The sequence below is a fragment of the Mus caroli genome, unplaced genomic scaffold, assembly GCF_978045245.1.
Source record: "Mus caroli unplaced genomic scaffold, Mus_caroli_1 scaffold_13, whole genome shotgun sequence".
Taxonomy (NCBI): Eukaryota; Metazoa; Chordata; class Mammalia; order Rodentia; family Muridae; genus Mus; species Mus caroli.
This window is the reverse complement of record NW_028227268.1, coordinates 116,817,772-116,842,938: the sequence shown is the minus strand read 5'-3', so window position 1 is coordinate 116,842,938 and position 25,167 is coordinate 116,817,772. Positions and strand designations below refer to the sequence as shown.

Genomic DNA, 25,167 nt, shown 5'->3' with positions numbered 1-25,167 from the left:
TAAAATAAGAAAATAGAAGATTTGATTTTACCTTTATTTACATATTATTTCTTCATGTAGATCACAGATTGATCAAGTTATTTCCTGTATTTATTTATTTTTATTTTGTGTATATGTGAGTGCCTGTATATGTGTGTATGTGTGCACCACATGTGTGTCTGGTGCCTGGAGAAGCCAGAAGGTAGCATCGGATTCCCTTGAAATGGAGTTACAGATGGTAGGGAGCTGCCATGTGGATGCTGGGAGTTTAAGACCAGCCTGGATTGTATAGTGAGTTCCAGGCCAGCCAGAACATATCAAGATATTGTCAAGAAAGAATAGAAGGGGAAGGAGAGACCCTTAGTAGGTGCTGCTTTTCCAGATTACCTGGGTACGATTGCCAGCACCCATGTGGTGGCTCACAACCATCTATAACTTTAGTCTTAGGAAAGTCAGTGCCCTCTTGTGGTCCCTGTCTGAGGGTTTTACAGACACCATGACCATGGCAAGTCTTATAAGGGGCAACATTTAATTTGGGCTGGCTTACAGGTTCAGATGTTCAGTCCATTATCATCAAGGTTGGAGCATGGCAGCATCTAGGCAGATACGATGCAGGAGGAGCTGAGAGTTCTACATCATCTGAAGGCTGGTAGCAGAATACTGGCTTCCAGGCAGCTAGGATGAGGGTCTTAAAACTCACATCCACAGTGACACACCTACTCTAACAGGACCACACCTTCTAATAGTGCCACTTCCTGGGCTGAGCATAGACAAACCATAACAATCTGTAAGTGCAGCTGGAGGGAGAGGGGGACCTGTCTACAGCGTCTGCAGCTCAGCGGGTAGGAGCAGTGGCTCCTCTCTTAGACAGTCCTAGCTTTATCCTCACCATCCATATGGCGCCTCACATCTAGTGTGTAATTCTAGTTCTAGGGGATCCCATGCCTCCTGCCTCTAAGGGCACCAGGCACAAGTGGTGCACAGACATACATGCAAGCAAAACATCCACACACATAAAAATTAAAAAGATAAAAAGGGTCCTGCTTCTGCTATTGTGTCCTTAATTCATTTTTAAGGGCAGAGCCTCTGTGGCCTAATCTCCCCAGCCCGCCTTTCAGCCCTGGTACTTACGGGTTAAGTGTCAAACATGGATTTGGGGGCGCATTCAGGCCATGCCACTTCGCTTTTCCATTTGTGTACATTTGTTGACTGAACAAAAAAAAATTCTTTTTTAATTTTTAGTGGGGCTATACACAGCGCCCCAACAAGAAACATCTGCCATCTCAGCCCCTATCCCACCAAAACTAGTCTTGAGATATCATTGAAAGACTCTCGATGCCAGTTGTGAACACAGAGCAGTAGGAAATGTGGGAAGATCATCACAGCTGCTGAGACTTCAGTAAGCATGCAGGGCTCAGGGCTGGAGAGATGGCTCAGTGTTTAAGAGTAGTGGTGCTCTTCCAGAGGTCCCTGGCAAACGCGCACGCGCGCACACACACACACACACACACACACACACACGCGCGCGCGCGCGCGCACACATACACACACACAGAGCACATGACAGGTTAGTAGGTAGGTTGGTAGGCAGGTAAATCACACACACACACACACATGCACGCACACGCGCGCACGCACACACACACAGAGCACATGACAAGTTAGTAAGTAGGTTGGTAGGCAGGTAAATAGACAGTTAATCAATGAATCAATCTGGCTACAGAGTGAGTTCCAGGACAGTCAGAGCTACACAGCGAAACCCCATCTTGAAATTAAAAAATAAAAACAACAACAACAAAAACCAACCTGGGGCTTTTCTGACAGTGCAGAAGACGGGTGGTCCTGATGGCTGGGGGGCAGCGTCTGCGCTCTGTAGGGACAGTAGTCCTGGCTGTTCTCACAGTAGTACTCTGTTGTCCCTCTCTTGCAGTATTTAGGTCAGTTAACATCCATTCCCGGCTACCTGAACCCTTCCAGTAGGACGGAAATCCTGCATTTCATAGACAAGGCAAAGGTAAAAGCCTGTCCCTCCCCCTCCCTCCCCCAATATGCTTTTCTACTTAGCCTGCATCAGCCCCTGGTCCCCTGACCTCAGCCCTGTCACTTTGTGGGTGTCCTTGGCTATACAGAGTCTTCAGACAAGGGTGGTTTCTTAGTTGGGACCTTTAATCTCTAGACTTGGTTTTGGGCTCCTCCCCAAACTCAGTTTTAAGATATCTTGATTCCCAGATACTGGTCTAAAAAAGGTAGTAGTTCCAGAAGGATCCCTCACATGATTCAAACATGTTGACATTCCCAGGGCGAGTGCTACTTTTTTCACCTCTCCTTTGGCTTCTAACCGAGGACTGAGGACGAGAGCTGGATACAATGGTCCAGCGTTTCTGATGCTTGTGATTCTTTGCAGCGGTCCCACCAGCTTCCTGGGCACCTGACTCAGGAGCACGACGCTGTGCTCAGTCTGTCTGCCTACAATGTCAAGTTGGCCTGGAGGGACGGGGAGGACATTATCCTCAGGGTGCCCATCCACGATATCGCTGCTGTCTCCTATGTCCGAGATGATGCTGCACACCTGGTGGTCCTGAAGACAGGTATGGACTGGGTGGCTGGTCTGGAGGTCCCCGTCCAAAGGAGAAGCCCTGGTTTCCTAACACTGTGATGGTTTCTGCAGCTCCAGACTAGGCACTGCCACCTGTTACGGCTATAAATTAGATTTCCCGCCATGAGCTTCTGTCCCAGGGTCCCTGTCACACTCAGGGCCTTTGGAGACTTGAGGAATACAGTATTCAGGGTCAGTGTTTAAATAAGGTTTTTCTTGGGCCAGATGTGCTCAGAGGCAGGTGGATCTCTGTGAGTTTGAGGCCTGGTCTCTATCCAGGATAGCCAGAGCTACATAGTGAGACCCTGTCTCAAAAAATCACCTTCCTCCTGGTGACTTCTCAGTCCCTGCTCCCCATAATTGATGTTGCCTCCACTGCTTCGATACAGATGACCCCCAGAAAGAAGGGTGGTGACCGAAAGCTGTAACGGGGACTTCCTCTGAGCCCAACCTACATTTGTTTTGTTGTTTTGTTGTTTTGTTTGTTTGTTTTTAATGAGACAGGGTCTCTACATAGCCCTGGCTGTCTTAGAACTCGCAGAGGTCTCCCTGCCTCTGCCTCCTGGAGACTAGTGTTGAGGTTGCCCTGCCACATCTAGCCTAGTCTACATTTGCGCCCCAGTGTTCCCAAAGCTGGGACAGCAAAGCCAGTTCCCCCGGCCCCCGTGCTGCCTCCTTGTTCAGACAGCAGGGTGCTCCTTCCACTTGCTGTGCTCCTCCCCCGGTGCTCACAGGCCCCGTCTTCCTTCATGTTAGTGTACACGCTTCTATGAGCTTCTGGGTGTTCACCCTAACATCTAAGCCAGTGAGAAATGAGGGGAGAACCTGCCCTAGCTGTGTCAGCACAGGCACACTGGCCTAGGCTTGCTGGGTCACTCCGAGTGGTTAGGATGATCCCAAAGCCAGCTCCAGAAGGCTGTGACAAGGCACAGGGGTCAGATGGTCTAGGCTTTGTCACGGTATGGGAAGAGTGTCTGTCTTATGATGCTAGTTCAAGTGCTATGGTCAGCTCCAGGCAGCTGGGGTCGTGAAGGAGTTTTAGCTGCTCTGCCTTGTCTATGCAGAATGGCTCATTCCCTGTCCAGCACACTTACATACCATATTTTCTCTTATACAACTCACATGTCCCATATCACACACACTATATACACTCAGTTGCATATATCACACTCCCATAGACTCGAACACACTTGCCTGCCCAGCGTAGTCACACCCACACACACATGGAGATACATGTGGTAGATACTTGCCCTCACACAGACGATAGTTTGATTACCAAGTTCATCTGAACAAGCTCCTCTTGAATTATTTAACTTATAGAGTGCAAAGGCTTATTTTTAGTTAAGATCTCACTCTAATCTTATCTGACCTGGAATTCACTCTGAGGTCCAGGGTAGCCTTGAACTTATAACAGTCCTGCCCCAGCTTTCTGAGTAATGGAATTACACAAGTGAGCCTTTTAAAAGTGGAAAAGGCTTGTTTGGCTCTTGGCTAATGAGGTTCCAGACCAAGAGACCGTTGCTTTTAGGCTTGGTGCAGGTAGGAATTGTATGGCAGAACATAGTTGCTTGCTTCACAGCCAGAAAGCCCAAAAAAAGGAACAGGGTTGGACCCTATGGTTTCTTTTGATAGCATGCCCCTGTGACCAAAGCACTTCCTAAAATTTTTCTCACTTCCTGGTAGCACCACCTGGAGGCCAAGTCTTTGTCACTTATTTAGCATCCAAATCAGAGTGTTTTGATTTTTTCTCAGGGTTGAGTGAGTCTGTCTGTTTGAATTAGGTTAAGCAGTATGAAATTGTCACTATTTTAATCTGTAAAAATGTCAGTTTAACATGACTCAAACTAGTACAAAGTATCTGACATGAATTACCTCAGTTAGCAACTATAATATACCTAAGAGGAGTCCATGAGTCTCCGCTCACAAGTGGGTGAAGGTAGGTGGTCTTGAACTGGTTCCTTCCTGCTTTAGACCCCTGTCCAGCATCACCAAGGTGATCGTCTGGCTCCTGACCCTCAGAGAAAAGAGGGAGGAGACAGGCTCCCGATCAGGTTCCTGTGGGTATTTTAAGCTGATATGGAGAAGTGGTCCCTATAGTTCTCATGCTGCAGGGATGTTTCTCTGCTTGAATCAGTACAATAAATTGTTAAGGAAGAGAAAATAGAAATTTCCCTCCATATAAGGAACATTCCAAAACCATGAGAAACAGTGCGGAGATTCTGCCTCTCTCACCAGCAGAGAATGCATCTCTGTCCCAGGGCTGGCCTCGCTGTGGCAGGAGTGTGTGCGCGTCCACTCTGATCCAGGCTTCTGGGCACATGGGCTGCTTTGGGTTTCGGCTTGTAGTCTCCTCACCCAGAGCCAGGCAGATGCATTGGTAACGCTCGCTGGGCACCTCCTTGCATGAGGCAGGCACCTGTGTATCTCTTCTGTCCAGAGGGTTCTAGTGTTTGAGGCAGTCCAGTGTGGAGAGCTCAGGTCCATTCACCTTGGAGAGAGGGGGAAGCAGGGAACCTGCGTATCTGCCAGAGATGGAGGAGAGACAGGTGGCAGGCAGGTCTGAGCCTGTGTGGCTGTCTCGGCCTGCTGCCCAGAGGGTAGAAGTGTGACATCCTCACAGATGGTACCTGGCTGGTACCCACACTTCACAGCTGCCCACTGAGGGCCAAGAAGCTAATTTAAAATGTTAACAAAAATAAAAACAAGTGAAATGACTTATAATAATACATTCATAGTCTCTCTCTGTATGTGGGGGTGGGGTATACATATACCAGCTGAACTACATCCCTAGCCTTCTATTTTTTGTTTTTTTGTTTGTTTTGGTTTGGTTTGTTTTTTGTTTGGGTTTTTCGAGACAGGGTTTCTCTGACTGTCCTGGAACTCACTTTGTAGACCAGGCTGGCCTCGAACTCAGAAATCCCCCTGCCTCTGCCTCCCAAGTGCTGGGATTAAAGGTGTGCACCACCACTGCCCAGCAATTTTTTTTTTTTTTTTTTTTTTTTGATAGTGTTTGCTAAGGCTGGTCTTAAGCTCACTGGCAGGCCCAGGCAGGCCTTGAACTCACTGTGACTCTTCTGCTTCTGGCATTGCAGGCATGCTCCGCCATGCCTGGCTTTAACCGTGTCTCTGCTTTGCCTCCTGTATCTAATAGTTGCTATGAAAGCACGTGACCGCTGTGAAGCTGCCTGAGCTCGCTATTGGCTGGAAAGCAGTGAAGCACGGGTGTGATTTGCCTGTGCTACATGGTGCTTATTACACTCAGAAGCTCTGCCCGTCAGTGGCTGTCGTCAGGACATGGCTGTCCCAGGATCTCACTAGTAGCTCACAGCCATAGTCTGTACTCCCACCTCCATCTGGCCTAAGCCTGTCTCTGCTTGTGTTCCCAGGGCTGTGGCTAAAGCCTTATGTTTCTCCAGTTTTGCCTTCTGCACACTCCTGAGGAGGGTGACAACAGGGCCACCTCTAAGCTTAGCATACAGTCCCAGCAGCCTTCCCAGGCTGGTTTCAGAGTGCGGCTCCCTGGACAACTTGGGAAGCACAGTGCGTTTTCTATGTATATGTTTTGTGTACAATGTGAGGATGTGGCCTTGGGCCTTGTCCTTATCTACAGCTAGGCCAGTCACAGGCTTTCAGGTCCCTCACTTTAGTTTATCCATCTGCAGGAAGAGAATGCCTTAGGCCCCAACTCCCTTGAGGCGCGGACCCCTGCTGGAATCATTTGTAGTCTGTTAACTTGAGTTGTGTACGCTCCTGCCTTAGCTCTAAGCAGTTGAAGGCCAGCTGGCATGGTTTGGCACAGTGGGGTATGAAGATGGGTGCCTAGGTGCCCTGCACCTCTCACAAGCTAGTTCTGTTTGGAAGGTGTAGGGGTTGGATTTTATTTATAGATTTTTTTTTTTTTTTGCTTTTCAAATATTTTCTTTATAGATGTATTTTTAACTAATAGCTTTATTTTATGCACACGCACATACACCATGCTGTGCTGTGGTGAACACCTGTGCCGGGGCATGCATGTAGAGGTCGGAGGACAGCTTGGTGGGGATGGCGCTCATCTTCCACCATCATTGGGTTCCCGGGGATGGCGCTCAGGTTGTCAGCCTTGCATGGCGAGTGCTTTTGCACTGAGACATCTCACAGGCCCTGGGGAGTGAATGTTCTTGCTGGTACCTCAGTTGCCCTCGTGCCTGCCCTCCATGCACTGCACTAACTGATGTGTTTACTTCTCAGCCCAGGACCCAGGCATCTCTCCCAGCCAGAGTCTGTGTGCAGAAAGTTCTAGAGGCCTCAGCGCAGGTTCCTTGTCAGAAAGTGCAGTGGGGCCAGTAGAGGCATGTTGCCTGGTCATCATGGCCACAGAGAGCAAGGTGAGATCTCCCTGTTGTGTACCAGAGCTGTCCAAGCCTTGCCTGAGACCCAGCACATCCTGGTCCTGCCTGTGATTAGAGGCTGCCTTGCCTCTAGCCTAGCCCTACCCAAGATCCGACGCCAGCCTTAGAACCCTGGCTCTAGCCAGCCCTTCCTTCTGCTCTGTCTAGCACTACTTCACACATTGTCCTTTCCCAGAGTTTCTCCCTGACCAAGCCCTGCCCATGACCTAATAAATGTCCCCACCTATACCACAGCTGCCCACACTCCCAGGTTCCAGAGGGCACCTCCCATACCTAGATCATCTACCTCACTCCCCTCTGCCAGCCTTGTCCATAGGCTCTCTTGGCCAGTCCCCTAGCACCATCCCCGAGATGGTCAGTAGAGCATTTCCTTACCGGTCTCCTCTTTGGAATGCCTCTCCACACCCTCACACTGACTGACAGTGATGGCTACAGGCATGGCGACCTATATACCACACCCTCCTGGTACTTCAAACAAAGTTAGCGTTTCCTCAGCACATGGCAGTCGCAGCAGCACAAAGAGGAGCCGTGGAGCCTTAGGACCCACTTGACATCTTCCATGCAGTTTTTGCCTCTTGCTTTCATTGACTAATGGTGACTGCCCACCTAAGTGTCCTCTGGCTCACCTCACTTAGCCTACGTGCTAGTGATGCTCTCAATCAAATACTTTGTTGTGGGCAGCTACCGAAGCACTGCAGAGTGTTGAGCAATGTCCCCAGATACTGTCACATCTATGGTTCTGGACAAAATCAACCCTCTAAGGAAGCCCTGTTTTAAACAGCACACTGTTACAGAAGGACGCTACTTCTTTGGAAACGTCTCTAAGGTCGGAAGTGAGACCAGGATGTCTTCTCTCTCTTACTTGGGCTTAGATGGGAATTTTGAACATTGATGACCAGTGACCGGAAGAGGAGGCAAAGCTGATGCCAACACCCATGGCCTTCAGATGCCTGTGAGGGCCACACTGGGCCATAGTCTCTTCTCAGGCCTGTTTCTGTTTTGTGATACCCTCTGGGCTGTGAGAGGCACTGGGCCCTTTGGTTCTGGTCTGCTCCCCATTTACATTGGTGGTGCCTCTGAGACATTATGGGTACCCTAGAGACTGTGGGAAAGTGCTGCCTGCAGCGTTAGCCACTGAGGACGGTTGCTGTTGTTCACTCACGCTAGGTCGCCGCTGAAGAGCTGTGCTCCCTGCTCAGCCAGGTCTTCCAGATTGTTTACACGGAGTCCACCATCGACTTTCTGGACCGAGCAATATTTGATGGGGCCTCCACACCTACCCACCACCTGTCGCTGCACAGTGGTATGTTGAATGGAAGGGGCTGGCTAGGGGTTGTGAGCAGTTCATCTGGAAGCATGGGTTCCCAGACAGGGATGCCGGGGAACTGGGTAGGTGGGGCATGTTTGGGGGACCTTTTGGTATACCCAAGCAGCTCTCAGTGTATGGCCCCTTGCAAGAGCACAGGGAGATGCTTGAAGTTGTTCTGGCTTTGTGAAAGGCCGAGACCAGGAAACTGGAGAGTGGCAGAAGAGCCAGAGGATCCTGGTGGGACGCACCTCTGCACCACGATAAAGGCTAGCGGTAGTGCTGTGCAGACCTCCTGTTAGTCCGTAGATACTTCCTGTCTGGGTGTGGTAACATATCTGTTATCCTAGAACCCAGGAGATAGAGGCAGGAGGATTGCTACAAGTTTGAGACCAGCCTGGGCTACGTAGCCAGACCGTTTTACAGTAGCACACTTCTTACCTGAGTTACATTTCTCACTGCGGTACCTAATGCCTAACGAGGTGCAGTGTGAGGGAGGGATGGTTATGGCCTGGCCCTCATGATGAGGAAGCCAGCAGCTGGAGGGGGAGGCATGGTGGCAGGTGGCAGAAGGCTCTGTGGCATTTGTAGTTGGGAAACCAGGAGGGAGAGGAGCAAGTGGGGCTAGGTTGCAACACATCAAAGCTAGTGACCCCTTCCTTCAGCAAAACTCCACAGATTTCTCATACAGTGCCACCAGTTGGAGATTAAACGTTCAAACTCATAAGTGTTGAAACAACCTGTGGGAAACAGTTGACATTCAAACCAGTTGCTGGAGGCCCATCCCACATGCAAATGGCAGTCAGATGATGCAAAATGAATTCATTCTGACTTCAGAAGTCCCTGTGGCCCTTGACAGTCCCAGTACTGTTCAAAAGTCCAGTCTCTCCCCAGAACACATGACAGACCTTTACCAAAACCAGGTTACATACTTTGAATCCACTTCCAGGACACAGTGGCACAGGGTGAACATTTTCCCTCCAGAAGGAAGGATGGGGAAGAGCAGGGAAAGATCAAAGATCTGTAAGACCAAAACTAAGTGGGAAGCAACAGTATCGGGGGCACATGGTGGGATAGCCCCAGCTCCAAGGGCCAGGTGGGGAGCAACAGATCCTGCAGCCTGTGTCTGGGCACATGGTGGGATAGCCCCAGCTCCAAGGGTCTCTGGCTTTTTTGTCTGCAGCTCACAGCCTCTTTCCTGGGATGGCTACGATCAACAATATAGCTTTCTTTCACAGACATGCCTTAGTTTCTGGCCTCTGCAACATCCTGAGGTCTGTGCTGCGACGTAGGCTTTACCTTCACAGCCCCACACAGTGGTGTCTCACCCTGGGCTTCCTTGTGAGGTTCTGATCCTGCTGAATGTTGCTTGGCTTTAGCAGCTTTCTGGAACCATGGTATAAGATACCACGGCTCCTCAGTCCTGCATTTTTCATGCCTATATCACCAATACCATGTGGACAGTACTGTCAAGTTGTACCCCAGCTCTTGGACCTCATGGACCACAGTGTCAGCAGCATATACTTTGTTGGGTAATTGTTTTCAAGGAGCATGAAGTCTCTTCAGCTTTATTTGAGGTCTTCCTGACCTCCTGAGTAGAGTGGTGAGCAGTACCCTCACTGAAGCCTAATGCTGTTCCACCTTGAAATTTCCTGTTATATAAATACATTAGTTCAGGACATGAGCAGAGTGCTACCAGATCCTATACCAGGATGTAACCTGAATGGCCTTTAACCTAGTTCCCGATAGAGCCTATTCTATATCTGAAACATATGAGCAGTTTTCACCATGTCCATTTCTGTCACCATTCTGGTTTTCCAAACTGCTACCAGAGTGTCCCATTAAGCCCTAAGTTCTAGACTCTTCCACATTCTTCCTACAGGCCAGGTTCCAAGGCCTATGAACCACACACTCAGGTTTGTTTCTGCAAAGGCCCTATCCTGATACTATAATCTGTTAGTGTTCTTTAGGGAACAAACCCATAGAATGAATATATACTACAAAGGGGTTCATTGGATTAGCCCACACAACACAGGCTGGGTAGTCCAGCAGTCCGTCTGCACAATGGAAAGGCTGAATTCGGCATCTGCTCAGCCTGTGACGCTGGGTGAGGCTGTCATGTGAGGGAGAGCTCAACATGGCTTCCTGTGTGTCGGTGGGAGGCGAGGCCATTGGGAAAGGCAGAGATACGCGTGTGGTGAAGATTAAGGAAGCCTCTAGGACAGCAGTTCTCAACCTCTGTGTCCTCTCCGTCTTTTGCACAGATGACTCTTCCACCAAAGTGGACATGAAGGACAGTTACGACGCCGACGCCAGCACCTTGTGAGTACACGCACTAAGTGCGTCATCAAATGCTGGGTCTTCCGTGTCTGCTCTCTAGCTTGGCCCTGCGAGTCCTCTTAGCTCCAGAGTCCACCTCTAGGCCCTGCCAGTCCTTTCTCATCCCTACCTTCTGTGGCCTCCAGAAGTAACCATTGGAAAAGGCACAAAATGGTGATGCCGTGCAGCCTTCTAAAGCCTGTTAGCTCAGCCAGAGCATTCTCCCAGCCTTCCTGACCTTCTTCTGCTGTCTGTCAGCTCTGGCTAGGCCTTCTGCCCTAGCTCTCCCTCCCTTTGCCTATGGCCCATTTGAGAGTCACTCAGGTTGGCTGGCTCCTGAGATCTCCTTTATCTCCATGTGTGGCTTATGCCTAAGCAGTCCTTCCTTAGTCAGTGTTCGTGCTTGTATTTGTGAGCAGGCCTGTCGGCCTCAGCCCACAGCAGCCACAGGAGGTTGGGTTGTGAGGCCACCCACATTGAACCTTGTGCTTTGCAGCTGCTTCCCGGACTCTGGGGATGTGGGAGGCCTGCCGCCCTTACCCTTCTGCATGCAGACATCACCCCATAGCAAGACTGTCAGCGAGAGTGAGCTGAGTACCAGCGCCACGGAACTGCTGCAGGACTACATGCTCACGGTAGGCAGTGGCCTCCTCACTCGCCTGGCTTTACTATTGGGCCTGGGAGGGAGGGGCGTCTGGGGCCTGAGTTGGTGCTAGGCTGTTTGGTCTGGACCATGCTGGTACTGATTAGAAACAGCAGCTCTGCTGGTGCCTGGGCCTGATGCCTCTGTCTTTGAAGTCAGCCTTCTGGTTCTGTGTACCCCCAGGTCACCCTGTGTACCCTTGCTGTTCCACACAGAGCTAGCTTCATTCTCTTTAGCCCTACTGAGGAACCTTTTGTTTCAAGACAGCAGATCTGTGTTTGCCCTGGTTCCCTATGTAGCTCCTCTGCTGGTCCTGATGACAGACACATGGTGGCATTCTAACTCTCCAGCAAGGCCACACTAAGCCCTCCTTATTCTGCACTTCTGTTCCCTCACAGTTACGTACCAAGCTGTCATCACAGGAGATCCAGCAGTTCGCAGCTCTGCTACATGAGTACCGCAATGGGGCCTCTATCCATGAGTTTTGCATCAGCCTGCGGCAGCTCTATGGGGACAGCCGCAAGTTCCTGCTGCTTGGTGAGTGGGGCTCGGAGGGCCGCTGGTCCCCTCTGGGAATGTGCAGAGTCCAGAAGGGAGGAGCTCCATCCCATGGGTCTCAGCACAGCTTGGCTGAGGCTGCAGGACTGGCATAGATACTTGGAAGGACCCTTCTCCCTCTGCTCAGAGCCTTGAGCTGAGCTGGTTGGGCTCTGCCAGGAAGTGAGAGAGGGCCCTGAGACTGAGACTGAGTCTAAACAAAACCATCAGATCTCAACTGTGCTGCTGGTGAGAGTCCAGGCTCTTTAAGGGGGTACCTTTGTCAGTGGGTTTTGGGAAGCAGGTAGAAATTTGTTGAGTGGAGAAGCAAAGACACCAACTAGACAGAAGGAGTCTCTCTTGTACATCTTTGTGCAAGACTCGCAAAGTGCCTGGCACATCCTTCAGAGCCACTGCCAGTCTCCGTGTAAGGCTGCCATGACAGCCTCGATGGAAGGAACAGTGCTGCCACATCAGCCTCGCCTCTGTGGCGTCCCCTGCTTCCAGCAGTTAGAACAGTGAATGGCTCAGCTCACAGAAAGCTCTGAGGGTCTTCCTGTGTTCTAGTAAACCAGGGAGGCCAGCTGGTCTTACGTTGTATAGGCCCAGTGAGCATCAGCATCTACCTGGTGCTGTCTGTGGTCAGGAAGGACTAGAGACTAGACTTACAATAGTCTAGTCTGAGCACCTCACTCCCTGCAGGATCAGGTACTCAGCAAGGCTCACATTCCAGGTCCCTGGCATCTAGCCCAGAATGCACATTCAGAAGCCTGAAGCCAGCTCCTTCCCATTTTGTTCTTGGCTGCTACCTCTATGTCAGAAATGGCAACAGAGCCAGGCACAACAGGACCCAGATGTAATCTGAGCACTTGGGAGACTTGAGGCAGGAGGATAGCAAGTTCAAGATTAGCTTTGAGCTATATAGTAAGAATCTCAGAAAAAGTAGGTTGGAACAAAGTTGAGCTGTGGATACCTGCTGCTTAGAGTCCTGTGTCAGGCACTGGCACTGCTTCTAGGCCTCTCTACCACCTCCTGGCCCCCACCTAAGCAGGCTTTTGTAGGAATACAGAGTCTCATGCAGGTCAGGCTGGCCTCAAACTCTCTGTGTAGGGGAGGTGACCTTGAGCGCCTTAGTTTCTGTTTCCTGCGTTCTGAAATTAGTAGTGTACATGATATGTCAGGGTTCTCTTAAAGGCTCCACCTCAGGAGAACGCAGTCTGTAAACTCATCTGATGTGTTCATGAAACCCTTATCCTGGCTGGGTGGGGGCCCAGCCTGCCTGCCCACATCAAGGTTTGGGATTCTGAGATAATGGTCTTCCTGAGTAGGACTGGTTTCAGCATGAGTCCTGGCTCTGAAGACAGACCTCATTGCCAATGGCTTTGTGGCTTTTGCATTCTGTCCTGTTAGGTAGGGGCTTCGAGGGTCTGATGGCTGATGCCATGCCTCAAAGCTAGAGGGTGAGATTGATAGAAGGCAAGCTATTCATAGCTGGGGACCTTGTCAGTCAGGTTTAATTAAACCTGGCTCCAGGGCACAGCTTGTGTGGTGTGGGGGTCCTGATCCCCCTCTGGGGTTGGGGTCCTGAGCCCCCTCTGAGGTGTCACTCTGGGGTTGGGGTCCTGAGCCCCTCTGGGGTGTCACTCTGGGGTTGGGGTCCTGAGCCCCTCTGGGGTGTCACTCTGAGGAGTCACTCTGAGGTGTCACTCTGGGGTTGTGTGTTGCCAGGTCTCAGGCCCTTCATACCTGAGAAGGACAGTCAGCACTTTGAAAACTTCCTGGAGACCATTGGCGTGAAAGACGGCCGTGGCATCATCACTGACAGCTTTGGTAGGCATCGCCGTGCCCTGAGTACCACCTCCACATCCACCATCAATGGGAACAGGACCACAGGCAGCCCTGATGACCGCTCTGCGCCCTCAGAGGGGGATGAGTGGGACCGCATGATTTCAGACATCAGTAGTGATATTGAAGCGCTAGGCTGCAGCATGGACCAGGACTCAGCGTGAAGGAGCGGGACAGCACACACTTGTCTCACACAGCCATCCCAGGCCTTCCTGGGAGGAGTGCCCAGACCTGAGTGCCAGCCTTTCCCAGCTTGGAGCTAGGGAGGGGCTGCAGACAAAGGTAGCTCCGGTGGCCAGGTCCTCTACTGTGAAGGAGTGGAGAGCTGCCACAGGACATGTGCCCCACAGGGCAGAAACCTCTGTGCCTATTCCTCAGGGGCTCAGCAATGCCTGTAGCATCTCCCTGCTCGGGGAGGGCCAGGGGCAGCTGGCGGGGAGCTGGTCCTGCCGGCCTGGCCCTGGACAGCTGATATTTGCACATGACTTTCCTCTTCTACTTCTCAGAGACCTTAAAAACAAGTTTACTGCAATGTGAATAATTTAATCTCCAGTTGTCAAGCATTTGTTTTTCCTATTCTAATTGGTTGAAAGCCGTCACAAGTGGGGAGGGATCTATTCTGGGCCCTGTCTACTGGACCATGACTGCCCATAGCATCCTGGGCCGGGGTAGAAGAGACGACTGGTTCTTCTGCTTTGGCTCTGTGGACAAGGGACAGGAGCAGGCATATTGGTATCTCTCACTGTCAGGGCTGCCTTGATCTATGCATTCTGTGTATAGATTATTCCAAGGACAGTCCCATGCTCTGGCCCTGTCCCTAAGCCTCCTTGATGGTCAGAAGTGCACTGTATAAGGAAGAGGGCAGCCTACGAGCTGAGAGTCTGGGCTGCTGGAAGGCTGACATGGGTCCTGTGGCCCTCACTCTGTCCCCTGCCAGTCAGCTCCTCATTTCCTGTCAACTTCATTCTGGCCTCTACCCTCTAGACCCCGTGAAGCCCCCTAGCTACCAGGAGAGGAGGGATGTGACCTGGGGTCAGTGACCTGCCCTAGAAAGCTAGGCCGAGGAGACTGGTCACGTGCCTCTGCTGCCCATACTTGGGGAGGAAGCTCTGTGTACTGGACAGAAGACCTGGGATGGTTGTGGCAGAGCCCTTGGGGCTCTTTGAACACCTCACTTGTATCCAGCACAAGCCACAGTGTCTCTGGGATCTCATGAATGCTCTCCTGTCACCTGTCCTGGGTCTAGACATGGGAGCCTAGGCCAAGGCAAGACAGTCAAGACACTGTTGGGCTGCTCTCTCGATTTATGTGCAGCTAATTCTCTCCTTGAAGTGGAGATACTGAAAACAGGCTGATGTCCACCCTGTGCTCAGTTATGTCCTAGTGCCCCACCAGGACACCAATGGGGTACATGTGGAAGTAAAGGACCAGGGCAGCCAGGAGGAAAGGACAGGACTTACATGGGCATGCTGCCAGAGAGAGGTGAAGGGACTCCGGGGAATGACAGGGCCACAGGGTGAGGATGAGGAGACACCAGGGGACACTAGAGGGCAGTGACCAGACATCAAAGGCTCTGATGAGACACCTAGGGGTGATGAGATGATACCACAAAACTGAGGGGACTCCAGAGGGTGATCATGTGACACGGCTTTATTGGGCTGCAGAGCTGAGGAGAGGCAGGACGGCCCTGCTTCCAGTCAGCAGCTACATTGTCAGCTCCTGCAGAAGAAGCGGCACGTTAGCAGAGGGTCTTTTGCAAAGGACCTCACTAGGGACATCTGGGCTGAAAAAGGAGTCAATATGTGCTCACCATGATAGCATTGACAATATCACTGTGGTTGTCCTTCAGGGCCCGCACAGCCTTTGCCCGGGTCACATTGGCCTGGGCCATCACCAGTTCAATGTCACGAGGTTCTAGTCCAGCCTCCTCTACCTAGTGGAAGGGAATAAGGAGGTGGCTTAAGCTGCCTGAGACCCTTTGAAGCAGGGTGCTGCCCAGGCAGGGTAAAATCCCACCCTAACCTTCACCCCGCCCCCAGGCACCCGTCCAAGTGTCCGGAGCCTTGAGGTCTCACCTCCTCATCTTCCTCCTCTTGCTCCTCACACTCAGCCCTCACACGGGGCCCAGGTGACAGCTCAGGGACCAGGGCTGAGGGCTCTGAGGGCACCTTGAACTTCTCTGCTGCAGCTTTGTGTACTTGCTGGGACAGGTCCTCGATCTGCAGTACAGACAGCTGTGTGACTCAGGAGAGCTCACTGACCCCGGGGCCCTTCCCCCAAGCCACACTGCGCTCACAGCCATGACAGACCTTGGCCTCGCCAAAGACCACATAGGTATCTGAGGCGGGGCTCTTGAAGACATCCGGCTTGGCAATGACAAACAAGATATTCTTGGACTTCTGGATGGTGATCCTGGTGACTCCCTGAATCTGCCGCAAGCCTAGTTTTGACATTGCCTGAGGCAGAGAGCAGGAGACTCAGTCCCTTTCCGGGGACTGGATGGCTGCCCTTCCCCTCTATGAGGGTCTCCTCAGAACATTCCAGGGTCTAGGGGAGGGGAGGGTTACTAGATGTCTACCCTCTGCAGGGATAGGTATTTCACTGGCTACCGGGTTTGAGGGGCATTAGTGAGGAGGCCTCCCTTTATATATGTCCTCTCCCAGAGTCCTCTCGGGGAGCTCTCAGCTGACCTTTCGAGCCTTCTTCTCACTGCGGCTTTGCTTGGCTTTGGCAATGGTCTCCTCGTTGCTGCCTGCTGGGCCCTATAGGAAGGTGGAGGCTAAGCATCAGTAGGAGCTGGGCCGATGCTCACCCAGAGAGAGACCCACCCCGTTCTGGGGCCAGCACCTGTGCCGGGCACTGCGATTTCTGAGGTGAGAGATCCTGCTCACCCAGCTCACTGGACGACTCCCCGTGGCTCTCTGAACGCTGGCCGGAGCCTGGGGCCCTCTGCGCGTCTTGGGGAGGGGCGAGGTACTCATCCAGCTCACTGGACGACTCCCCGTGGCTCTCCCAACGCTGGCCGGAGCCTGGAGCCCTCTGCACGTCTGGGGGAGGGGCGAGGTATGAGGGCCTCTTACTATGCAGAGGGTCCACCAGTCCCATCCTCTAGTGCCCCCTGGGAAGAGTCCAGCTGGCCCAGGCACTCACACACACACACACACACACACACACACACACATCCCCTTACCTTCCTCCAGGCTATCCTCATCCTTTTGTTCAAGAGCTGGGAACCCTCGAGGCCCTGATGGGTTCTGGGTCCCAGAGGGAGGAGGCACTTGGCAGGGGCTTGAGATGATGCAAGCCAGGTCTTTGGTATCTGTGGGGGTCACCTTGGGGTTGAGGGTGGAGTGAGGTGAGAGGCTGACACGCTGCCGGGCTCCTGGAGGCTTTGTGGATCCTGAGGTGGTGATGGCGGCAGCTCCCTGGGCTCCTGCCCGAGGCATCGGGTTACACGAGGCCGGGGGCTTCTCTTCTTCCACAGAGGCTTTCTGGGGAGGGGGGCACAGGCAGGGGTCTGGAGGCCCCGGGGATGATTGGGATGCCCTGTCGAGGGTACTGGGAGCAGGGTCAGGGTCCAGAAACCTATTCTGAGGTGTGGTGACCTGCTCAGCAGAGTTGTCTGGGGAAAGATTAGGGATACCAGCGGTCACCTTGGGCTGTTCAGCACTGCCCAGGCCCAGCATAGGCTCTGAGTGCTGGAAGGGTGGTGCACACCTGGCAGTCTCTTCAGCGTAGACCCTGCTCAGTGTGCATGTGGCTCTCGATGGGGACCCTGGGCAGGAACCTAGCCTGGCTTGTACAGATACAGCCACAGGCAGCCTGGGACCTGAGGTGTCCTTGTTGCTTATCAGCTGTGGCTGGCTGACCTCGGAGTGAGCAGCAGAATGTGCCCTGAAAGTCTCCATGGCACCTTGGGATGTTGCTGACTTGGGCCCATTTCCCTGCCCTGGTGATTTGGTGCCTCTTCCACGCTTGTTCTTGGACCTCAAGGCCTCTCTTTGAGGTGAGTGGGTCTTGACCCCATCATGGGCTTCAAGACATGCTCCTCGCTTGGGTGCAGACATGTTGGCAGCTACTTTCTCCCCCAGGCAAGATGTGGGCTCAGAGGTCTTTGTGCTCAAAGTGGGACCTGACTCTTCTTCTGGAGCCCCAAAGCTGTCACTCTTGTCACCTGGCTCTGAGCCATTCTGTTGGGCTTGGTTTGAAGCTGGGGGTGCTGAGTGTGGAGGAGGCTCTGCATCCCCCTCCTTAGGCACTGGCCTTGGTCCTGAGGCCACACCCAATTCCTGATGGGCCTCAGAGACAGAAGGCTTGGTCCCTGGGGTATAGCCTGCTTCTCTCTGCAGGGCCTGAGAGGTGTCTGGAGCTATCAGCTCTGGGTCCGAGGTGGAATCTGTACCTCGAAGGGGTGGAGGTGCCATCACAGGGGTGTCCTGGGTTGCTGTGGCAGTCCCTTCATCCTGCTGGGACTCCAGTGTGCCTACAACCACAGATTCTAGGTCTGAGGTTGACTCTAAGCCTTGCAGCAGTGAAGGTGATGCTACTGGGGCAACCTGGGGTATGGTGACGCCCTCCTCAGCCTGCTGTGGTCCCAGTGTGGCAGCAACCTCACATTCTTGGTCCGAAGTGGGATGTGAGCTTTGTAGGGTTAGAGATGATGCTGTAGGAGACTCCTGGGGTACTATGACAATCCCTTCATCCTGCTGGGACCTCGATGTGACCACAACTTCAGGTTCTGGCTCTGAGGTGGGATCTGAGCCTTGCAGTGCTGGGGGTGATGCCACAGGGGAATCCTGGAGTTCTGGGATACCTTCCTTAGCCTGCTGGAACTCATATGTAGCCACGGCCATAGCCTCTGGACCTGAGGTTGGATCTGCACTTTGTCGGGGTGGAGGTAATACATCAGGGAGTACTGTGACACACCCTTCGTTCTGCTGGGGCTCTACGACTACCACCACAGACTCTGGGCCTGAGGTGGGAACTGTACTTTGCAAGAGTGGGGGCAATGTCATAAGGGGGTCCTGCGGTATTGTGACACCTCCCTCAGCCTTCCAGGGCCCCTCTAAAGCCACAGCCACATACTCCAGTGTCGAGGGAAGGCCCTGGCCTTCTTCCTTCTTCTCAGGAAGGACTGGACACAAGCTGGGGCTTGCTCCTTCCTGCAGAGCTGGAATTGCCTCTGCAGAGAGGGGCTTACAGCCTAGGATGGTGCTTCTCCCCTCCTGGCAGGGCTCCGGAAGAGCCTTGGATGCTTGTTCTGCAACCGAGTCAACTTTGTTCCCCACCCAAGGGGTCACTGTAGGAGCTTCCTCCACCTGGGGGCCTGGAGCTGCTTGCTGATCAGGAGGTGTCCTCATAGCTTCAGACTCTAGGCCTAGAGTTAGGATCTCTTCTGCTATTTCTGCAACTGATTCCTGGCTATTGATAAGATGGATCTCTTGCTCTGATGTCTGAGGTGTGGACTCTATCCCTGGGAATGTGGCCCTGCTTCTGTAGGCCTGCTCTGTATTCTGAGCACTGGGCTGGGCATGGGGCTCCCCACTGTACAGCCTGTCATCGTCTGCCCCAGCATAGGAAGCCGAGTCTGAGTCAGAGGAGGCTGCGGAGGTATCATCCCGGAAGGCGAAGGCCTCATCCATGCCCTCGATGATGGACAGGTCAGATAGCGACTGCAGGAAGGAGGCAGATGTGCTGTCATCCTCACCCTCCCCAGCCAGGTCTCCATCTGGGGTTGCAGCAGCAGGAGCAGCAGCAGCAGCAGGAGCAGCTACCTCCTCTTCGTCTTCCTCCTCCTCTTGGGGCAATGGTGTCACCTCCACAGCCTCTACCTGGAAGATGAGGCTACCCCGGAAGGGTAGTAGGGCAGCAGGGATCATCGGGTCGTTGGCCAGGAAGTTCGGGTCAAAGAAATGGCCCTCTTGGCTCCAGGAAGAGCTGCTGTCTGCTGAGAGGCTAGACTCAGAGGATGGGGGCTCTGGAGGTGCTGCGGGGTGTGGCTCTAGGTCATCTGCCACTGACCCTGATGGGGAGAGGCCCCAGTCGGAGGGAAAGTCCAGCCCTTCAGCTGGGTCCAACAGGCTGAGGGAACAGGAAGGGGATGAAGCCCAGCTGTCCCCGTCTGCTGTAATGTAGGAGCCGGAGGGTGAGGCTGGCGTGGAGTCCAATAACTCATCCAGCAGCTCGGCCTCCAGGTCCCAGGCATCCCTGTGGGGCCCATGGTCAGGAAGCAGGGCATGGGTGCTCTTGGTGGGAGTAGAGGGGGGTGTGAAGTAAGACTCGAGATCGGGGGGAGGGGAAGGCACAGGAGGATCGCCCTGAGAACACAGCTCTGGAGGTGGGTGCAGGGCAGGGTGCCCACCCTCCCGGTCCCTGAGCACTGGCCAGGCTGCCCTAGGTGAAGCGATGACCTGGCATGTCTCCTCACCCATCACGATGCGGGGCTCCAGGGTGGTGGGGAGAGGGCCTTCGGCAGGCACAGGCCGGAGAGGCAGGCCCTCGGGGAGGACCACTAGGCTTGAGCTGCCCTCTGCCGGGTCCACCCAGGCTGAGGCAGCTCCACTGGGCCCTGCATCCCAGCTGGCCCCCTCAGGCTGGGGCCGGGCACCTGGCTTGCTGGACAGGAGCGTGAGGGCCAGAGGACTAGGCCCCGGGGTCAGGCCATGGGGCTCCAGTTGGTCCCCTTTCAGGATGGTTGCAATAGCTGCATCACATGAGTGACCTGTGGAGATAGAAAAGGACATGAGATGCCCTCTGGACACATCTCAGGGCCAGGCCAGGTGAAGAGCTGAGCACGCGGATGAGCGGGTTTCCATGGATACAATTCCAGAGGAGGGCTGGTCAGGGAAGTTAGTGGAGAAGACAATGGCTGGTAAGCAAAGTGTATTTGAGGAAGACTTTGCAGGTGTTCAGCAGATTCGGCAGCTGCTGACAGAGGCTTTATAAGAAAGGTAGCCATGGGGAGTGCTGTTGTGTATTAGAAACCAAGACGTTTTGGAGGGCGCACTTCAGCAAACACACAACTAGCAATTGTCTCTGCTCAGAACTCAGCTTGCCAGTTCAGCTCAGTTCAGCTGGGCTTGGCTGGAACAGAGGGCCACGAGCACCCGCTGGGCAGTGCCAGCTCCTTCCTGTGACAAGGGCAGGGGTCCTGCACACTACAGCTCTGGGACAGCCCAAGTCTGCTGTAAGCAGGAGCTTCTTAGCCCATCTCTCTCCTATCCTTGCTGTCTCTACTCAAGACCAACCTCGGGTTCCTCAGAGCTCAGCGTGGCCCTGCACAGAGCTGAGAATGGAGAATGGAGACAGACAGGTACCACGGTCTGTCAAAAGGGCCATGGTGGGAAATGATGGCCACGGGAACAGGACAGCCGAGGGAAGGCTGGCTATGTCCTCTCCATGGAGACAGCCACTCAGAGTAACAGATCCTCCAGCACGCTGGGAGCTCCTGGTCTGCCCTGGGGTCCTTCTCTAGGTCTCAGGCACCATCTGGGTCAGGTACAGGTGCTCACAAAAGCTCATGGGCTGACATGCCTTCTGCCGACATGCTGCACCGAACACACATGCTCAGGCCGTGGAGCACTATGGGTCAGAAAGTACTTAGGGACTTAGGAAGGTACCAAAGAAACCTCTCCAGATGGCAGCACCCCATACCCCCTCCTATCTTCCTGGCTAATGCTGTCTTGCCTCATGGCGAGCTGCATGTCCCTACTCAGGTCACTTTGCACATTCATTTGAGTCTCATGGCTTTTAGTTCAACCGTGTTAAGTGTTTCTCTGAGTGCTCCTTTTTAAAGACTCTGTAACAGCCCCTCCCTCACCTGGACCATGGCCAAAAACACATCTCTCTGAAGTATCCACTTAAAGCCTTCCTAGTGTCTGTCCCCAGAGCTCAGTTCACGTCCTGCGTAAGAGGGGGAGGAGCAGTGCCTAGGGGCCTGCGGCTCCAGCAGGCACACAGCCAACACCGCTCGCTGGCTTTACCATGCTCACTGGTGACAGGGCAACATCGCCTGCACCGTGGCGGCTTTGTCTTTCTCAGCTACTGAGCAATTCTCAGCCGGGATGAGAGGGAAGCTGGAGGGGAGACAGCCACCTCCTTGATATCTGATCTCAGGAATGTCTGAACGCTGGGCTCTTTGACATCAGCTGGACTCCCTGACCAGAAGCTGAGCTATTAGAGGAATCAGGTCCTGACAGAAAGGGAGAGGGGTTCTTTCAGGTTCTTTGAGGGAGATGGTACTGACGTGGGTGTGGCTAGTAGCCATCACTGGGTGTTCCCAAATCAGGCTCTTACCATCTCCACTTCCTAGTGTGGCCCTAGGGCAGTAGGTCAGAATTAGGCCAAGGTTAAAATGGAAGGGAAATAAGAAGCCAAGGTGTGTGTGTGTGTGTGTGTGTGTGTGTGTGTCATTCAAGGTCACCAAGCAAACTAGCTTATGACTGGGCCTGGGGAGTCCCAGCCTGGATTGCCTGTTCCCCAGCAAGAGTAAGATGGGAAATGTTAGCTTCCACCCAGGACCCTGGCACAGCACTGGCACCATCCCCATTCTTGCCCATCCTGTCCCTAGATAACTTCTTGCACCCAGCAAGGTGCCCTTGGCTTTGCCCAAGTTACACACAACCCATCTCCAGCAGGGACCATTTAAACTTAAGAGTATCCTCCAGCCTGCAAGTGGACTGACCTCTACCAACATTTAATGCCCCCTCTTATCCAAGGTCTGCATAGGAAGACCACTGCTGGCCAGGAGAGCTGTTCAGAGCCCCACCTCTCAGACTTGGTTCTGCCGGTGTCCTCTGGCTAGCCTCCCAGGTTCCATCGGTCCTACAACTCCCTTATAAGTCTAGCCTCTTGCTGCCCTAGGCACCCAACGTACCTCTAAGGACTCTCTGGTGGTCACAGGATGAGCCTGCAAGGACCCTTTGGGCCTCCCCGCTTCCAAACCTGCCACCCCACCATCGGTTCTGGGGCCCAGTTCTCTGTGGACAATGGAATGCAATGTGGCACAGAGACACAACTAAATGGGACTTGGTCCAAAGAGTACAGTCCCCACAGCCCAGAGTGAAAGGCCAAGACGCTGCCCTTCATAGCTTCAAGGCTAGGAGGATGCTGTCTGCGGGCCCCCAGGCCTTCATGAAATCCTGGGGCTTGGGGGTGGGGGTAAGATGCAGGTGGAGGGAAGAACCGGTCTGGAAAGACAGAGGAGGGGACTGTGAGGAGGCAGAGGGATGGAGGAGAGAGAAAGCCAGAAAAGGTATTGAGCCAGAAAAGGGAGCCGGCGCGGTCTCACCTGTGCGGGATTCAGGCCCTCCTGCCTCAGGCAGCGGCAGCTCAGCGCCCGCAGCCTCCCCTGGCATGGCCTGGACGTGTGCCTGCCGATACCCCTGTCTCTCTGTCCCTCTGTCCGTCAATGCGCTCGGAGTAGCCTGCACGGCCACCGCCCCTCTGCTGGGGGGGGGGGCGTAAATGACGTCAGCGCTGCCCCGCCCGCCTATCAAGCCGAGTGAGCGTGCGCCAGCGCGCCGAGCACTGAGCACTGCGGAGCGCCAGAGGGAGGGCGCTCATTCCCTTCGTTCACCCCATCGCCTCTCTCCCACTGCTGAGTCTAAGGCCAGAAGGCTGCGCCCTGCCCCGCCTTTCCCGCAGCAATCAAGGGGGGCCGCTTGGAGGCCAGACTCCTCCCAAGGTGACATCGCCTCTTAACTGGAAAGAGACAAAAGATGTCTCCAGGGGTGCGGGTTAATATGGGGAGATATATATTCTGCAAAGGGGGCAGGGCCACTTTAATAAGTGATGGCCCAACCTATCGCTCAATGACTGGACAGAGGACACAGGGAGCCCAGTGAAGGAGACTAAGCTCCTAAACCCCAAGATGAGCGAAAACAGCAGCTCAGGATTGGCTGGTCCTGGGCAGACAGTCTCCATAGCAACTACCTCCTGTCTCTGTGGCAACGGGAGATGGAACCGAGTGCGCCAGAGAAAGTGGTTCCAGACAATCTCTTGGGCTGAGCTGGATCTTTGACTTCTAGCTTGGCGGTCTACTTTGTTTCCTTCACCGTTCAGTTCTTTAGAAATGTACCTCACTCACTATTCCCGCCAGCCCTGGGCCACACCCCCAGAGATGATGCTTACTATTTCCCTTCCTGAAATGTACTATGCTTCCATCCCAGCTTTTGCAGAGCTCAGCACGTCCCCCCTTCCCAGTGCCAGGCACCAGATGAATGAATGACACATTGTCATCTGTGAGCTGAAGTCGGGGAAATTAGTGGCTATTGAGGCAAACAAGGAGGGAGTGTCCAATGTATAGGATCTTCTGGGTCTACAGGAAGCCAGGTGCTGTTCCCTACTTCCCTATACCTGACTTGAGGTGCACACCAAGGTACCCCTGGCACCCTTACCACATCCAAACATAAGACCAGCATCTCCTGCAAAACTGCCCCACCCTCTCTGTTGCTGACAACCCACCCCGTCCTCCTGATATTTGACTTTATAGTCCACTTAAGGACTCCTTACTTCACCTCCAAGGATCTAAGTTGATTCCTCCTGTGAAACCCCTCCTCTTTCTTTGGAGACAGGTGTTTGTTTGTTTGTTTGTTTGTTTTCTGTGTAGTCCTGGCTGTCCTGGAACTCACGCTGTAGACAGGCTGGCCTGGAATTCCCAGAGATCATCTGTCTGTGCCTCTGGAGTGCTGGGACCAAAGAAAAGTGTGTGCCACCACCCAGCCCTAGTTGCCTTTTTTGTTCTTGGTGTTTATCACAGCAACAGGAAGCAAATTAATCAATCCAGCAACTGGTACAAGAAAATGAGTTTGTGGCTGTGGTGATCTGATATGTTTTGTGGGAAGATTGTAGAAGTATCTGGAGCTTTGGGCTAGAAAAGACCATTGGCTGCTGAGAGCTTAATGAGCTGTTGTAGGGGTTTGAAGACAGGAAAGTTGAGAGAGATACAGATGATGGAGACCAGGTTTGTTAAAGCAGCAACTCTACGGGGGCATTTGTATAATTTTTTTGAATCTGTGGTTTCTGGTTAGCTGGAGCTGAAGGGTCAGCTGTGTTTTTGTTTGTTTGTTTGTTTGTTTTTCGAGACAGGGTTTCTCTGTGTAGCCCTGGCTGTCCTGGAACTCACTTTGTAGACCAGACCAGGCTGGCCTCGAACTCAGAAATTCGCCTGTCTCTGCCTCCCAAGTGCTGGGATTAAAGGCGTGCGCCACCACGCCTGGCTTCAGCTGTGGTTTTAACAAGAGACCAGCACCACTGAAGTGAAACCTTTGCTTTACTCAGAGACTTGACAATGGTTAGCTAGGGCTAGAAAGAAAAGGCAAGCTGTGATTACTAGAGACCAGCATCACTGAGGCAAATCCAAGAAGTATTTGCTTACGTCAGCACACAGCACTGGAGACCCAGTAGGACCAAAGCTTACTTTCAAGCTGGCAGCCGAGCTCAGTATTGGGTAAAAGTATCCCAGATAGTTTTGAAATTACTGTACTAGTACTGAAGACATGAAGGGCTATAGCGAGCAGCTGAGAACGCAGTGCACTGGAGATAGATAGTGGTC

At 53.1% G+C, this 25,167-nt stretch overlaps 2 protein-coding genes across 6 annotated transcripts in view; one reads left to right on the top strand and one right to left on the bottom strand.

Annotated features, from left to right (window-relative positions):
- Ccm2 (CCM2 scaffold protein) overlaps positions 1-14,176 on the top strand; it is a 53,292-nt gene extending 39,116 nt beyond the window's left edge. For all 4 annotated transcript variants that reach the window (XM_021177455.2, XM_085829119.1, XM_085829120.1 and 1 more), the window contains 8 exons: positions 1,910-1,993; positions 2,384-2,567; positions 6,803-6,939; positions 8,131-8,266; positions 10,534-10,591; positions 11,085-11,223; positions 11,630-11,768; positions 13,497-14,176. In XM_021177455.2, coding sequence (XP_021033114.1) covers positions 1,910-1,993; positions 2,384-2,567; positions 6,803-6,939; positions 8,131-8,266; positions 10,534-10,591; positions 11,085-11,223; positions 11,630-11,768; positions 13,497-13,777 — 1,158 coding nt within the window. In that variant the 3' untranslated portion in view covers positions 13,778-14,176. The remainder of the gene's footprint in view (positions 1-1,909; positions 1,994-2,383; positions 2,568-6,802; positions 6,940-8,130; positions 8,267-10,533; positions 10,592-11,084; positions 11,224-11,629; positions 11,769-13,496) is intronic.
- Positions 14,177-15,093: 917 nt separating this feature from the next.
- Nacad (NAC alpha domain containing) lies at positions 15,094-23,251 on the bottom strand. Of its 2 annotated transcripts, XM_021178173.3 has the most exons (8): positions 22,903-23,247; positions 16,804-20,334; positions 16,461-16,660; positions 16,304-16,375; positions 15,923-16,069; positions 15,689-15,832; positions 15,424-15,546; positions 15,094-15,332 (listed from the first exon to the last, which is right to left on the bottom strand). In XM_021178173.3, the coding sequence occupies exons 1-8, from the start codon at positions 22,967-22,969 to the stop codon at positions 15,318-15,320; spliced, it is 4,299 nt and encodes a 1,432-aa protein (XP_021033832.2). In that variant the 5' UTR covers positions 22,970-23,247; the 3' UTR covers positions 15,094-15,317. The 2 variants fall into 2 exon arrangements, 1 of the variants encoding a protein (XP_021033832.2); XR_015044811.1 differs by lacking the exons at positions 15,094-15,332; positions 15,424-15,546 and having other exon boundaries at positions 15,703-15,832; positions 16,505-16,660; positions 22,903-23,251.
- Between the last annotated feature and the right edge of the window lie 1,916 nt (positions 23,252-25,167).